Source organism: Triticum urartu, chromosome 2 (assembly GCF_003073215.2).
Source record: "Triticum urartu cultivar G1812 chromosome 2, Tu2.1, whole genome shotgun sequence".
In the NCBI taxonomy this organism is placed as follows: Eukaryota; Viridiplantae; Streptophyta; class Magnoliopsida; order Poales; family Poaceae; genus Triticum; species Triticum urartu.
In genome coordinates this window covers 73,478,258-73,493,909 of record NC_053023.1, presented here as the reverse complement: position 1 = coordinate 73,493,909, position 15,652 = coordinate 73,478,258, and the positions used below count along the sequence as shown (strand labels likewise).

At 47.5% G+C, this 15,652-nt stretch overlaps 1 protein-coding gene across 1 annotated transcript; it reads right to left on the bottom strand.

The window, feature by feature from the left end:
- Positions 1 to 10,214: 10,214 nt before the first annotated feature.
- LOC125535884 (phosphatidylinositol 4-phosphate 5-kinase 6-like) lies at positions 10,215 to 15,029 on the bottom strand. The gene is made up of 8 exons (XM_048698950.1): positions 13,488 to 15,029; positions 12,948 to 13,112; positions 12,663 to 12,828; positions 12,442 to 12,558; positions 12,120 to 12,313; positions 11,904 to 12,010; positions 11,727 to 11,811; positions 10,215 to 11,034 (listed from the first exon to the last, which is right to left on the bottom strand). Exons 1-8 carry the CDS (start codon positions 14,711 to 14,713, stop codon positions 10,746 to 10,748), a joined length of 2,349 nt encoding a protein of 782 aa, XP_048554907.1. The 5' UTR covers positions 14,714 to 15,029; the 3' UTR covers positions 10,215 to 10,745.
- Positions 15,030 to 15,652: the final 623 nt, after the last annotated feature.

Here is a 15,652-nt window from a genome sequence, read left to right as displayed (position 1 = left end):
ATCTTTATCGGTCAGACCGCATAACAACATACGTTGTTCCCTTTGTCATCGGTATGTTACTTGCCCAAGATTCGGTCGTCGGTATTCCAATACCTAGTTCAATCTCGTTACCGGCAAGTCTCTTTACTCATTCTGTAATACATCATCCCGCAACTAACTCATTTAGTTGCAATGCTTGCAAGGCTTAAGTGATGTGTATTACCGAGAGGGCCCAGAGATACCTCTCCGACAATCGGAGTGACAAAACCTAATCTCGAAATACGCCAACGCAACATGTACCTTTGGAGACACCTGTAGTACTCCTTTATAATCACCCAGTTACGTTGTGACGTTTGGTAGTACCCAAAGTGTTCCTCCGGTAAACGGGAGTTGCATAATCTCATAGTTATAGGAACATGTATAAGTCATGAAGAAAGCAATAGCAACATACTAAACGATCGGGTGCTAAGCTAATGGAATGGGTCATGTCAATCAGATCATTCTCTTAATGATGTGATCCCGTTAATCAAATAACAACTCATTGTTCATGGTTAGGAAACATAACCATCTTTGATTAACGAGCTAGTCAAGTAGAGGCATTACTAGTGACACTTTGTTTGTCTATGTATTCACACATGTATTATGTTTCCGGTTAATACAATTCTAGCATGAATAATAAACATTTATCATGATTATAAGGAAATAAATAATAACTTTATTATTGCCTCTAGGGCATATTTCCTTCAGGACCGAGCTGGCAAAATCTAAGGCCCTGTGCGAAACTCTAAAATGGGCCTTATCTCGCTAAAGAAAACACTACATGAACATAACTATAATAATATAAAGTTCATAATATCTTAGATACCAACTGGAAATATAAAAATTGTACCTATTCTTGATTGTATCTCTGTCTGGACATCTCTAGTGCTAGGATCATTGTCAACATTTTTTCATGTGCATGCTTTTCATGAAGTAACTGATTACCGGAGGACACTTGTGGTTTTTTTATAATAAACTTATCCATATCTCCTTTCTGAGACTGAGTTAATTCCTCTATTTTTTGTTTCTTCAAACGCTTTTTGTAATCAGATTCATGTTTTCTAAATCAGACATGACTTGGATCTTGCAATACTAGACAACTAATAGATGAAAAGAATAATAAAATTAACTATATGATTTTAGAAGAGCAAAATTAGCTGGTGGAAATCGAAATTCGAAGTAAAGGGCTCACAGGGTCAGGCCCGAGCCAAAGGGGGTGTGACCTGTGCGCCCGCAAGGGCCCCCCGTTTTCAGGGGCCTCCAAATCTACACGCAGCACTACTACTACCCATCTAACCTTTTTGGCCTCTGAAAAAAATCTGACCTTTTTGGCCTCTGAGACGCTTGGCCTGGCGTCTCGCAACCTGGAGCAGCCCTCGAGCAACTACGCCTCATGCCCTCATCCAGCGATCGTTCCCTCAAAAAAAATCCAGCGATCAGTTCCCTCGAAATCAGAAAGAAAAAAAAACAGTGATCAATCGAGTCATCGAGACAAGCGAAGAGACGAGGCGTCTCTTCGTCTGGCAGGTTAGGGTTCCTCCGATCGTCCTTCCTTTCCTTTGCTCAGGTTCAGGAATCTCCTGTCGAGCAATTCTGTCGAGCAATTTCCTCCTACTTCATGCCAATGGCAAGGAAATTGGAACACTAAATCTAAGGCCCTGTGCGAAACTCTAAAATGGGCCTTATCTCGCTAAAGAAAAAACACTACATGAACATAACTATAATAATATAAAGTTCATAATATCTTAGATACCAACTGGAAATATAAAAATTGTACCTATTCTTGATTGTATCTCTGTCTGGACATCTCTAGTGCTAGGATCATTGTCAACATTTTTTCATGTGCATGCTTTTCATGAAGTAACTGATTACCGGAGGACACTTGTGGTTTTTTATAATAAACTTATCCATATCTCCTTTCTGAGACTGAGTTAATTCCTCTATTTTTTGTTTCTTCAAACGCTTTTTGTAATCAGATTCATGTTTTCTAAATGCAGACATGACTTGGATCTTGCAATACTAGACAACTAATAGATGAAAAGAATAATAAAATTAACTATATGATTTTAGAAGAGCAAAATTAGCTGGTGGAAATCGAAATTCGAAGTAAAGGGCTCACAGGGTCAAGGGCCCGAGCCAAAGGGGGTGCAACCTGTGCGCCCGCACAGGGCCCCCCGTTTTCAGGGGCCTCCAAATCTACACGCAGCACTACTACTACCCATCTAACCTTTTTGGCCTCTGAAAAAAAATCTGACCTTTTTCGGGCCTCTGAGACGCTTGGCCTGCATCTCGCAACCTGGAGCAGCCCTCGAGCAACTACGCCTCATGCCCTCATCCAGCGATCGTTCCCTCAAAAAAAATCCAGCGATCAGTTCCCTCGAAATCAGAAAGAAAAAAAAACAGTGATCAATCGAGTCATCGAGACAAGCGAAGAGACGAGGCGTCTCTTCGTCTGGCAGGTTAGGGTTCCTCCGATCGTCCTTCCTTTCCTTGCTCAGGTTCAGGAATCTCCTGTCGAGCAATTCTGTCGAGCAATTCCTCCTACTTCATGCCAATGGCAAGGAAATTGGAACACTAAAATCTAGGCCCTGTGCGAAACTCTAAAATGGGCCTTATCTCGCTAAAGAAAACACTACATGAACATAACTATAATAATATAAAGTTCATAATATCTTAGATACCAACTGGAAATATAAAAATTGTACCTATTCTTGATTGTATCTCTGTCTGGACATCTCTAGTGCTAGGATCATTGTCAACATTTTTTCATGTGCATGCTTTTCATGAAGTAACTGATTACCGGAGGACACTTGTGGTTTTTTTATAATAAACTTATCCATATCTCCTTTCTGAGACTGAGTTAATTCCTCTATTTTTTGTTTCTTCAAACGCTTTTTGTAATCAGATTCATGTTTTCTAAATGCAGACATGACTTGGATCTTGCAATACTAGACAACTAATAGATGAAAAGAATAATAAAATTAACTATATGATTTTAGAAGAGCAAAATTAGCTGGTGGAAATCGAAATTCGAAGTAAAGGGCTCACCGGGTCAGGCCCGAGCCAAAGGGGGTGCACCTGTGCCGCCCGCACAGGGCCCCCCGTTTTCAGGGGCCTCCAAATCTACACGCAGCACTACTACTACCCATCTAACCTTTTTGGCCTCTGAAAAAAATCTGACCTTTTTGGCCTCTGAGACGCTTGGCCTGGCGTCTCGCAACCTGGAGCAGCCCTCGAGCAACTACGCCTCATGCCCTCATCCAGCGATCGTTCCCTCAAAAAAAATCCAGCGATCAGTTCCCTCGAAATCAGAAAGAAAAAAAAACAGTGATCAATCGAGTCATCGAGACAAGCGAAGAGACGAGGCGTCTCTTCGTCTGGCAGGTTAGGGTTCCTCCGATCGTCCTTCCTTTCCTTGCTCAGGTTTCAGGAATTCTCCTGTCCGAGCAATTTCTGTCGAGCAATTCCTCCTACTTCATGCCAATGGCAAGGAAATTGGAACACTAAAATCTAAGGCCCTGTGCGAAACTCTAAAATGGGCCTTATCTCGCTAAAGAAAACACTACATGAACATAACTATAATAATATAAAGTTCATAATATCTTAGATACCAACTGGAAATATAAAAATTGTACCTATTCTTGATTGTATCTCTGTCTGGACATCTCTAGTGCTAGGATCATTGTCAACATTTTTTCATGTGCATGCTTTTCATGAAGTAACTGATTACCGGAGGACACTTGTGGTTTTTTTATAATAAACTTATCCATATCTCCTTTCTGAGACTGAGTTAATTCCCTCTATTTTTTTGTTTCTTTCAAACGCTTTTTGTAAATCAGATTCATGTTTTCTAAATCAGACATGACTTGGATCTTGCAATACTAGACAACTAATAGATGAAAAGAATAATAAAATTAACTATATGATTTTAGAAGAGCAAAATTAGCTGGTGGAAATCGAAATTCGAAGTAAAGGGCTCACAGGGTCAGGCCCGAGCCAAAGGGGGTGCAACCTGTGCGCCCGCACAGGGCCCCCCGTTTTCAGGGGCCTCCAAATCTACACGCAGCACTACTACTACCCATTTAACCACCTTTTTGGCTCTGAAAAAAAATTCTGACCTTTTCGGCCTCTGAGACGCTTGGCCTGGCATCTCGCAACCTGGAGCAGCCCTCGAGCAACTACGCCTCATGCCCTCATCCAGCGATCGTTCCCTCAAAAAAAATCCAGCGATCAGTTCCCTCGAAATCAGAAAGAAAAAAAAAACAGTGATCAATCGAGTCATCGAGACAAGCGAAGAGACGAGGCGTCTCTTCGTCTGGCAGGTTAGGGTTCCTCCGACGTCCTTCCTTTCCTTGCTCAGGTTCAGGAATCTCCTGTCGAGCAATTCTGTCGAGCAATTCCTCCTACTTCATGCCAATGGCAAGGAAATTGGAACACTAAAATCTAAGGCCCTGTGCGAAACTCTAAAATGGGCCTTATCTCGCTAAAGAAAACACTACATGAACATAACTATAATAATATAAAGTTCATAATATCTTAGATACCAACTGGAAATATAAAAATTGTACCTATTCTTGATTGTATCTCTGTCTGGACATCTCTAGTGCTAGGATCATTGTCAACATTTTTTCATGTGCATGCTTTTCATGAAGTAACTGATTACCGGAGGACACTTGTGGTTTTTTTATAATAAACTTATCCATATCTCCTTTCTGAGACTGAGTTAATTCCTCTATTTTTTGTTTTCTTCAAACGCTTTTTGTAATCAGATTCATGTTTTCTAAATCAGACATGACTTGGATCTTGCAATACTAGACAACTAATAGATGAAAAGAATAATAAAAATTAACTATATGATTTTAGAAGAGCAAAATTAGCTGGTGGAAATCGAAATTCGAAGTAAAGGGCTCACCGGGTCAGGCCCGAGCCAAAGGGGGTGCAACCTGTGCGCCCGCACAGGGCCCCCCGTTTTCAGGGGCCTCCAAATCTACACGCAGCACTACTACTACCCATTTAACCTTTTGGCCTCTTGGAAAAAAAAATCTGACCTTTTCGGCCTCTGAGACGCTTGGCCTGGCATCTCGCAACCTGGAGCAGCCCTCGAGCAACTACGCCTCATGCCCTCATCCAGCGAATCATCCCTCAAAAAAAATCCAGCGATCAGTTCCCTCGAAATCAGAAAGAAAAAAAAAACAGTGATCAATCGAGTCATCGAGACAAGCGAAGAGAACGAGGCGTCTCTTCGTCTGGCAGGTTAGGGTTCCTCCGACCGTCCTTCCTTTCCTTGCTCAGGTTTCAGGAATCTCCTGTCGAGCAATTCTGTCGAGCAATTCCTCCTACTTCATGCCAATGGCAAGGAAATTGGAACACTAAAATCTAAGGCCCTGTGCGAAACTCTAAAATGGGCCTTATCTCGCTAAAGAAAACACTACATGAACATAACTATAATAATATAAAGTTCATAATATCTTAGATACCAACTGGAAATATAAAAATTGTACCTATTCTTGATTGTATCTCTGTCTGGACATCTCTAGTGCTAGGATCATTGTCAACATTTTTTCATGTGCATGCTTTTCATGAAGTAACTGATTACCGGAGGACACTTGTGGTTTTTTATAATAAAACTTATCCATATCTCCTTTCTGAGACTGAGTTAATTCCTCTATTTTTTGTTTCTTCAAACGCTTTTTGTAATCAGATTCCATGTTTTCTAAATGCAGACATGACTTGGATCTTGCAATACTAGACAACTAATAGATGAAAAGAATAATAAAATTAACTATATGATTTTAGAAGAGCAAAATTAGCTGGTGGAAATCGAAATTCGAAGTAAAGGGCTCACAGGGTCAGGCCCGAGCCAAAGGGGGTGCAACCTGTGCGCCCGCACAGGGCCCCCCGTTTTCAGGGGCCTCCAAATCTACACGCAGCACTACTACTACCCATCTAACCTTTTTGGCCTCTGAAAAAAAATCTGACCTTTTCGGCCTCTGAGACGCTTGGCCTGGCATCTCGCAACCTGGAGCAGCCCTCGAGCAACTACGCCTCATGCCCTCATCCAGCGATCGTTCCCTCAAAAAAAATCCAGCGATCAGTTCCCTCGAAATCAGAAAGAAAAAAAAACAGTGATCAATCGAGTCATCGAGACAAGCGAAGAGACGAGGCGTCTCTTCGTCTGGCAGGTTAGGGTTCCTCCGATCGTCCTTCCTTTCCTTGCTCAGGTTCAGGAATCTCCTGTCGAGCAATTCTGTCGAGCAATTCCTCCTACTTCATGTCGAGCACCCCCTTTGGCTCGGGCCTGGCTGCCTCGCATGCGCGGGTTAAGTGCCTGGGCGTGGTCGTGCGATGGACGGAACCATCTCCTTCAGTGCAATGAGCAGACCAGCAGCGTTGCCACCTCCTTGGATTCCTAATCAGTGAGCTACGGTTTGTTTCCCCCCGCGCGCATGTGCATCTCAGTGTTTGTGTGCTTCAATAAGGGTAGGGAGCTAATAGGAGCAGTAATGAGAGACTCTCGGAGGTGCTCTCGCACGTCCGCCCGCGTGCTGCTGCGTCGAGGCTGCTCTTCCAAATCATATGGAAAAGGCGATGGGGAGGCGGGGCGAGAACAACGAGCTTCTGCGTGACGGACGGTTGCAAAAGGAAGAGGCCCAGACCTGTGTTTGCTGCCCGGCGCGCGACCACGAACATGAACTTGACCCGCGCATGCGAGGCAGCACGCAGGCTAGGAAAGCAGCGCTCGGAAAAGCACGGCCAACGCGGCCGGCCATGGAAGGACCAGCGTGTGAGAGAGGTTGCGGGGCCGTGGCCCAGGGCGCTTGCAGGCTGGGCGCGCGCATGGACGGCCGATCTCGGCCATGGCCATGGCGGCCGAGTTTGAGCTCGAGCGAGGCGACGCTACAGGTAACGGGATCAGAAGAGGAAGCAGGGCAAAGGTGCGCGCGTTCACCCGGAGGCCGGAGCTCGTAAGCGAAGTCGGGGCGGCCGGGGAAGCTGCAGTTGTGACGAATTTGACGCCGGCGGCCGGCGAACGGAGACAAAAATACGTTGCTGAAAATGAAGAAATTTCACCAAAACCGTTCCTTGCCGCTGCCGAGTCAACATCATTAACAGCCTAGTCGCATCCTTAGTACGAAAACCACCTTCAATTCTTTTCAAAACCACTCTGGGGTGACATTTATCCGGTTTTGCAAAGTTCAGGGGGTTATTTATCCGGTTTCGGAGTTCAGGGGGGATTTGGTCCATTAGGAGAGATTTCAGGGGGAGAAATATACTTTCTTCTAGATTCTTCCCTAAACCACTCCTGGCAGCTACAGTACCGAGCCGACCCACTAACCTCGCGCTAGAGGCAAGACCAAAGGATCTCTCGGTACGGGCGAGACACAGCCATGTCGTTGTCTCCCTGAAAGCTAGACATAGCCGCGCCCGAAGATGGAAGCTCGGTGAGTTTGCAAGAATTACGTGTCCATTCTGTGCAGCAGCCCAATATGAATCAAACCATCATCGTAGAAATTCTCTGCCCGGGATGTGTAGCCCAGTGGGAATCAAATCGAAGCAGTCGCTGCGAGAAGGCCCATGCCAACACACACACACAAGATCCAAAAAGGAAAAGAGGGGAAATTCCAAGGCACACTCGCCGCCCTGCTTATTGCGGCGTGAGGAGTATGCCACACACACAAGCAAACTCAAAACCGACGAAAAGCCGTTCAAAAGCAGCACCACCCGGGCGGCTGGGTCGGGCTTCAACTTTCACACAAGCCGTGCCACTGCATTGCATCATATCGCACCACATGTAGGCAGTACGCTCAGCCTGCCTGCCTGCCTGCCATCATCTTTGATCTTTGGCTCGTTCGGAGCTTTCGCCGATGCTGCTCCCGACTTTAACCCGCTGCGTGTCGCGAGGCGCAGGAGCAGGAGCTCACTCTCGCTCCGGTGGCCACCCCGGTCGCAAAAGCAAAGGGCAAACAACAACCAACCAACCGTCCTCCGCTTTGCCGCCCGGTTCAAACCAATCGACCGAGTGCAGCACCAGCGGTAACTCGACTCGCTTTGCCCTTTTTGTCTGCATGAAGGCGCCGCGCAAAGCAGGCAGCAGCACTGTGCACTGCCATGCACTGCTCCTGCTTCAGATGGGTATGCATGCATGTACTCTACGTACTCCACAAGCGGCAGCAGCTTGGAGTCAAAAGGAAAAAAGGCTTCGTCGTCGGCAGAAGAAGAAGCAGCAGACATGCATACGGAATGCATGGACAGCGTCGCTTTCCGACGCCGTATTTCGTAGGCTCCCAATTTGGGCCGGCAACGCGCGTCGTCACGGAGAGAGACGCGCATCTGCATGGATATGATATGATTAACCAGAGAGATTGTACATTTTCCCTCCGGTTCCTCGCCTCGAGGTGTGCTAACGGCAAACACAGATAGAATCATGGGACTTGATCAAACTCTTGAGAGAGCGCTTGCTTTCAGGAAAAGATAACACCAGCGGTACTACTTGAGAGTTGGAGACAGCGTCCATTATCTGGGGCACCATCACCTCGGGCTTTATATTTGCCTCTCCCCCCTGCCTGGCCTGCCTTTTGGCGGCAATGGCCGGCCGGGCACGAGCCCTGAGTTTGTGGAGCCGACGGCAAACGTGACACCTACAACAGCACAGGTAGGCGGTATCTGCACAAAAATCAGCTCAATTACGTACGTAACAGATGCGCTCAGACTCTAGATTAATCAGGGGAAAGCCGAAATTAGATGGATGTCTTGATTGATATCCATGATGTACAATACATATTTATAAATATATCCTGTAATATGGGAGGAGTATTTGCAAGCGGCGAGAACATGCAGGCAACACCATGATTGCCGATCCGCGTTCAGGTAAACACAAGTACATGCTCGCAATCATGGCATGCCATTATCATATATGTATGTATGTTGTCCGCAAACAAAGATTATCATGTAGCATGTCCTCCATAAAAACAATGGTGCAGTTTTCATTCTCCTCCTATATTCAGATTAGTTTTTGTCATACCTACATATCATGCTCGATCGTGCATTGGACGCCATTTTTCCCGGGTGCATGCACGACTTTCCTCCTGCCTTTTCTCCCCTTTCTGTTTTCAACATCAGTTAACAGAATCGCCGGCGGCCAATCAGCGTGCGAGAGAAGGTTCGGTGTCGAGAGCTGCCGGCCACGATGGATCACACGCATAATAAAATTAAAAAACCACGGGAACACGTCTCACAACTGTCTCATCTTCCAACCCCCTCCCCTCCCCTCGATTTTTCTATGCTTATTATGCGTCCATCGGCACAAACACCATAAAATACTGCTCACGCTAACAAGATGAGGACTCAGAAGCATATTTTATCGAGACAAATTCGGAGACCAAAAAAGAAAGCTGTGTTGCACCTGGCAGGAAACGCTTTTAGAAGATGTCACCTTTTCCATCCATCCATCCGCGAAGTCGGATCCACGTCGCGTATGGGCGGCAGCAAAGCTTCAAACACCAGGCCTAACCTAACACCGTCCAATCACCGGATCAAAGGTGAAAAACATCAAGATCCAGATCCAGGCACTACCTATGGATGGCTTGACGACCGCGACTGAAAGGTGCGGCCAAGCAGGCAGGCAGACATGCGTATCAAAAATCTCATTTCATCAGCACAAAACAACGACGACAGCCATACTATACATGGCATCATCAAAGCATCCACAATTAAGCTGTGCTGGAAACAGTATCCTGGATCTGATTTAGATTGATGGATACATGTGATGTTGTTATCAGACATACTGTTGCAGTTCCTTCTAGTTAGTACATCCAATTTAGATTGATCTGATTCAGTCAGGTTAAACTCGAACAAGCACCAACCTAAGCTAGCCGATGAATCTGCCCCTCTCATGGCAGGGGAGGGGAGCAAGTTGCACAACAGGTGCAAACATTACACCCAATTTCCCGCGACTTTTGCTGATTGCAGATAAGCCATCATCACAGGCTGACCCCGACGGAGCACACAAAATGCTGATGCCTCAGCTGCCACTACTGAGGCGAGGTGAGGTTCAGTTGGCCTGGACCCATTTGGGTGCAGCATCATTCATTGGGACTTGGCAAATGCCCAAGACACGATCATTTCAGCCCGGGAAAAAGGAGAACAAAACTGAGGCATCACTACTGCTCTCTCTATGCCCGCAATGCCAGGTCCCAGACGGAAAACAATGTACAATGTGCAGACAGAAGAAATCCAAGCATGTTCCTCCCATGGGCATGTATGTCCACAAGCGTAGTCATGAATCAACAAATTTTTACCCCACAAAAAACCTAACACATGCTGCTACCCTCATCATCAGGTGAAAAAAAGAAGAAACATTTACAACTCCCGGGCCGGCTTGCGCGCTTGGTTACACCTCTCCTATCTTTAACTTGAATCGCTAAGTTAACATCTCCAACTCCATCTGCTACCCTACAAATATCAGTGAGCCCTATGTGTTGTATGTATTAATATTAATGTAACTAGTATTTATATTTACGCGAGAGCCGGGCCATTTCTGGAGCAACTCTGCCATATCCAGAAGGCTTGCACTGAAGCTGCACTCACCCCATCCTTGTACCAAAAAATCGACGGCTTACAAGTTCGGGCACCCCACTTCGCTGTGCAGAGGCTGAGCTTTCTTCCATTGACATCTCAAACTTCATCTGCATCGGGGGGCGGCTTCGCTGTCAAGCTTCACGATCTTTTCAGCTGTCCTCTTGAAATGCTTTGTATATGAAATCCTTAAAACGTCTCGAGTACTGCCTTGGATCCACTGCCGATATCGAGGTCGGGTCGTACTGGAAAGATTTGTACGCGTGCTCAAGCCTTTTGCTGATGTCATAATCTTGAAGTATGTCTATGATCCCAAAATACAGTATAACATCGTAGTATTCCCCGGTTGGCTCTCCAATGAGCTGCGGCTCGCAGTCGTTCTTCCTAGCAGTCAGTTCTGCTCTTGCAGGCATACTTGTCCCGAGTTTGATTTTAGACAGCCTGTTTATTCACAAATACTCAGATGAATATCTCAAGTAAATGCCGAAACAGCGTAAATCAGGATTTTACAAAGACAAAAATCTGTAGCCCTGTCTTGAAATTTTAGTTTTGCGGATATTTACAACCTACTGTTCAGCTAGTTGACAGCACATAAAAACGTATCAAAGACAGCTTAAAAAATATGAATGGAAAGGTAAGAACAGCTAGGGTGTAGGTGGAGAAAGAAGCCATGGTGGGCACACAATCTAGATTTTGAAATTGAATAGGTCACAGAAGAATGATCACATCAATATCATTTCTAATTATTTTATTTCAGTTGTTAAGATTATGCTGATTATTAAAATTTATAATTAAAGGTCCAGTTGACTCATCAAGTTTTGATTGCTCACCACATACACGATGTGTTCTCATTAGAATTAAAATGCTGCTTTAGAAAGAGAAGTACCAAATTTCCTTGAGCAAAAAACCACTGACAAATTTCCGGCATATATAAGCAAAGGGACCCCATGAAAAATGGCTCGAACCTAGCGATATTTGATAATATGAAGGTATGAAGCCTACCTAATACCAATTACGACACAAGGATCAAACACAGAGATATACAGAAGTTTGATTATTTGAAACAAAATTGCATTCCACTACGACGTAAGTACATGGTATAACAGATTAGGGTGGTAAAATATCTAGCTTACCCATTTGGATCAGCAAGAAATTGATCCGTGTATCCTCTTGAAAGCCGAAGTGTTGATACTGTGTTGGTATCATTGTCCATGGAACCTTTAATCAAACAGTGCACATTGTAAGGTATAAACAACCAACTGATTGTACTTTGATAAGTTTGCAAATGTGTTATGGGTTATCCAACCAACCTTCAGTCAGAAGCTTCTCTCCATTATGCCTAAAATGTACCCCCACCAGGAGACTGTAATCCATAATCTTCTCTTGCTCAAGGAAATCACAATCCCTGTCCACTTGCCTGCTTGGATACAGTTAAGTTATTTATTAGCATTATGGACTAAATGCACAAATTGTTACTAGTAATACACTCAAACACAAACTAGAATATGAAAAGAGAATGGTTGCACCTTTGGAACTCTTGAAACCATTGCTTCTTTAATCTAAATATGAAGTTTAGATCAAGGTCTTTCAGAGTTGTATACTGGTCAATTTCAGTTTGTGGCTTGTCAGTCGTGCGGCCAAGAGACGAGCCTTTCAGATCAAAACGCCTGTGGATAGAATTATGAGAGCAGAATAGATTCCCCATTATGACAAAGCGAACCTGGGTAGTAGTGCAACAGCAAACAGTTAGGGTGCAAGTTTTGAACATTGGCCATAATGAATACAAATCATACAAAACAGATGGTGCCAAGTATGGAGAAGAAATATAAAGTTGCATTCATCACTAACCTTCTTCTGGTTTGCGCCAGCTAACTTAACACAATGTAGGCCGAAAAATTTGGTCACTAGAGTATCCTCGAACGCACGGACATGATTGTAGTAAGCTGGAAGCATCTTCAAAAGCATCTGTAACGTTAACAAGTATTTCTTGCGTTCAGCACAAAACTTCTGGAATTATTTATGATGAAGCTTAGAAAGCCTAGAGACAGAGGGCACCACAAAGAACAAACCTTCACTTCAGATTTCTTCATTGTCTTTATCATGTACCGGTCGTCGTTTGTCAGGTAGAAGAAGCTTCCGCTCTTACCCGGAGACGAGAGCTCCCGGAGAGCCTCGCTTCCACAGAGGGACAACATGTAGTCAGCAGCATCCACCTTGAACAGCTTGCGCAATGTCCTGCGATTCGGTTCAGAACAAATGGTATGTTGATCAGCATAATGAGACCAGAAGGCAGGTACATCATCAATTCATCATATATGTAGCTTTGAAATGGGGAGTGATGAGTGATGACCAACCGGAACACCTGTGGGCAGTAATCCTTCCATCTGAAGTCGCAGGAATTGTGCCGCGGAGTGTGTTTCGAGCCTTCCTGAGGGAACTTTGTCCACACTTTTTCCTTGGGATCGAATGCCGATGATTTGAGCTCAAGCGTAACCGGGCCTTGCTTCCCAACTGCATGCCTGTGGCAACACATCATTGTTAGGGCAGAGATAAAGATAAACTTAACTATCATGGATTGAAAAATGACTAATGGCTGTCATGTTGATCGAGAATCCACACGGTAGAAAAGCCTTGGCCATGTATCGACATCGGATTGGCCAAACCCACAATTCTTTTCATTTCCTAACGATTGCATGATTCGAAGCAAACCCTTTAGTACTAATTCACCACTGACAGGGTAGCACTGGTATCCCCTAATTCAGACTTGTAAATAAATCGGCAAAGGTGCTGAAAGCAAATGTAAATCTCTCCGGTTGATCAAATTCCAGAGCCAAGGCTCCAAAATCTGCATAATTCAGAGTCGCTAATGGAGGGAGATGGACAGAGCAACCCACCTGATCCCGAGCTGCAGGTTGAGCATGAGCTCGTAGTGCTTGTGCCCCTTGACGATGGTCTCCCCCTGCTGCTTGGCCTGCCGCGGGGACACCCACTTGGCGATGCGCGGCGCCGGGGACGGCGGCGGCAGAAGCGCCCCGCCCTCCGCGCCGTCCTCCGTCCTCACGCTCCTCCGCGCGTCGTCCACCAGGGCGGCCCCGTCCACAATGTCGCAGGTGATGTCGCCGTCCGACTCCCAGATGCAAATCTTGTCGTACTTGCGGTCGCCGCCGGAGCAATTGCTCATCCCGGACACGGAGCTCGCCCGGCCATTGGCCGTCCGGTTGCCCGAGGTGTTGAGCGGCCTGTGCAGCGGCGTGGACTCGGTGGCGCCGCCGCCCATGAAGCCCGGCAACTCCCTGGCGAAGACGTCGCGGGGGTCGCGCGCCGTCGGGGACGACGCCGCCGGGGACGGGTAGTAGACGCCCTTCTGCTGGACAATGCCGCCGGGGCCGTCGCGCGTCCAGAAGCCGACGTAGACGCTGCCGTCGGCCCATCGGAAGGTGCCCTGGCCGCGCGGGCAGCCGTCCTCCCAGCCGCCGTCGTAGCGGTTGCCGTTGGCCCAGGCGAGCTCGCCGCGGCCGTGGATGAGGCCGGCCCGCCACTCCCCGGCGTACTCGGTCCCGTTGCGCCAGATGTAGCGGCCGGCGCCGTCCTGCAGCCCCGAGCGCCAGTCGCCGTCGTACTGGTCGCCGTTGGCGTAGCTCTTCCTGCCGTGGCCGTGCTTGAGGTTCATGGACCAGGCGCCCTTGTAGGTGTCCCCGGCGGCGCCGGTGTAGGTGCCGTCGCCGTCCATGAAGCCGTCCTTGAAGTCGCCCTCGTAGGTGGCGCCGGAGGGCCAGGAGAACTTGCCCCGGCCCGTGGCCTTGCCGTGCCGCCACTCCCCCTCGTACATGCAGCCGTCCGTCCACAGGTACTTGCCGGCGCCGTGCGGCGCGCCGGCCCGCCACTGGCCCGTGTAGAAGTCCCCGTTGGGGAGGCCCCGCTCGACGTACTCCTCCTGGATGTCGCGGTGATGGCGGTCGGCATCGTCGACGCCCGCGGAGGAGGAGGCCGAGGAGGAGGCCGTCTCGGAGTCGTCGGCGGGCAGCATGGGGGCGACCCGGCGCCTGCCCCCGGGCTGCGGATGCTGCTGCACCTTGCGCACCGTCGCCTCCCACGCCCTGGCCAGGGTGTGCTCGTGCATTGGGCGCGCCCGCCTCTCCCGGCCACACCCGTCTCCCCTTCTTCCCCCCGTCCCGCCGCCGCCGCCGCTCGAGCTTTGCTCCGCCTGGCGGTGGATCCAGCTAGCACCTTCAGCGGCCGCGCGCGCGCACGCTCCACGGCGGCATTGCTGGGGGGCGTGAGGCGGGTAATGGCGGGGAGTTAATGGAGACACACACACACACGCAAGCGAGAGCGAGAGCGAGAGGGGCGAGGGAAAGAAAGAAATGCGCTTTGGGAGAGGAGACGGGGTTGGGGGGTGGAAGAAGACAGGGGAGGGGAGGTGGAGGGGGTGTCTGTCTGTCTTTCCGCTTTGTTTCCCTCTGCTGTTTTATCTGCCCTTTTTCATCAGAAACTTGGTACTACTCCCATCCCATGGCCCCCGTGATTCTCATTCTGAAAGCCAGATTTGGAGGAATTTGTCAAAATTCAACACATTACAGAATAAGCTTAGCAACCGGACTTAGAAACAAAGGCAAAAAGTTGATGCTTGCGTTTACTGACAGGGTCGTCTTGGTGGTGGTTATTGTGGTGGTTAGTGCGGGTGCTTGTCTTGTTCCTCTGTCTAGCCTACTAGTATCTAGCTAGGTTAATGCGTGGGTTCTAGTGCTGTCCCTAATAAGCTAAGCTAACCTCTGGTTAGCACAAGGGTGGTAGTAGTAGTACTACCAGTAGCCAACTAATCAATCAATCCGTGGCTTAATTTAGGGGCTTGTCTGCCCATGAGCCTCCCGTCCAAGTCTGTCAGTCTTTCTCCTAGGTTTCCACTGCACAGTAGCAAGCCATATCCATCAGCAGCAGCAGGAAACCCACGACGCATTCGCATGATGACGTGCCCGCACAACAGTGCAACGCGAACCAGTTTGATGTGGATTAATCAAATTTTCCAAGAAAAAAAGGTAGAGGGAATGTCATTTTGCTT

Bases quoted from the DNA above. Each gene is read 5' to 3' on its own strand.
- LOC125535884 (XM_048698950.1), bottom strand. From the start codon at position 14,713: ATGCACGAGCACACCCTGGCCAGGGCGTGGGAGGCGACGGTGCGCAAG. The intron at 12,011-12,119 runs GTGCAACCATTC...GTATCCAAGCAG, and splicing joins TGGTTTCAAGAGTTCCAAAG to GCAAGTGGACAGGGATTGTG. The intron at 11,812-11,903 runs GTTGGTTGGATA...GTTTGATTAAAG, and splicing joins AGAGAAGCTTCTGACTGAAG to GTTCCATGGACAATGATACC.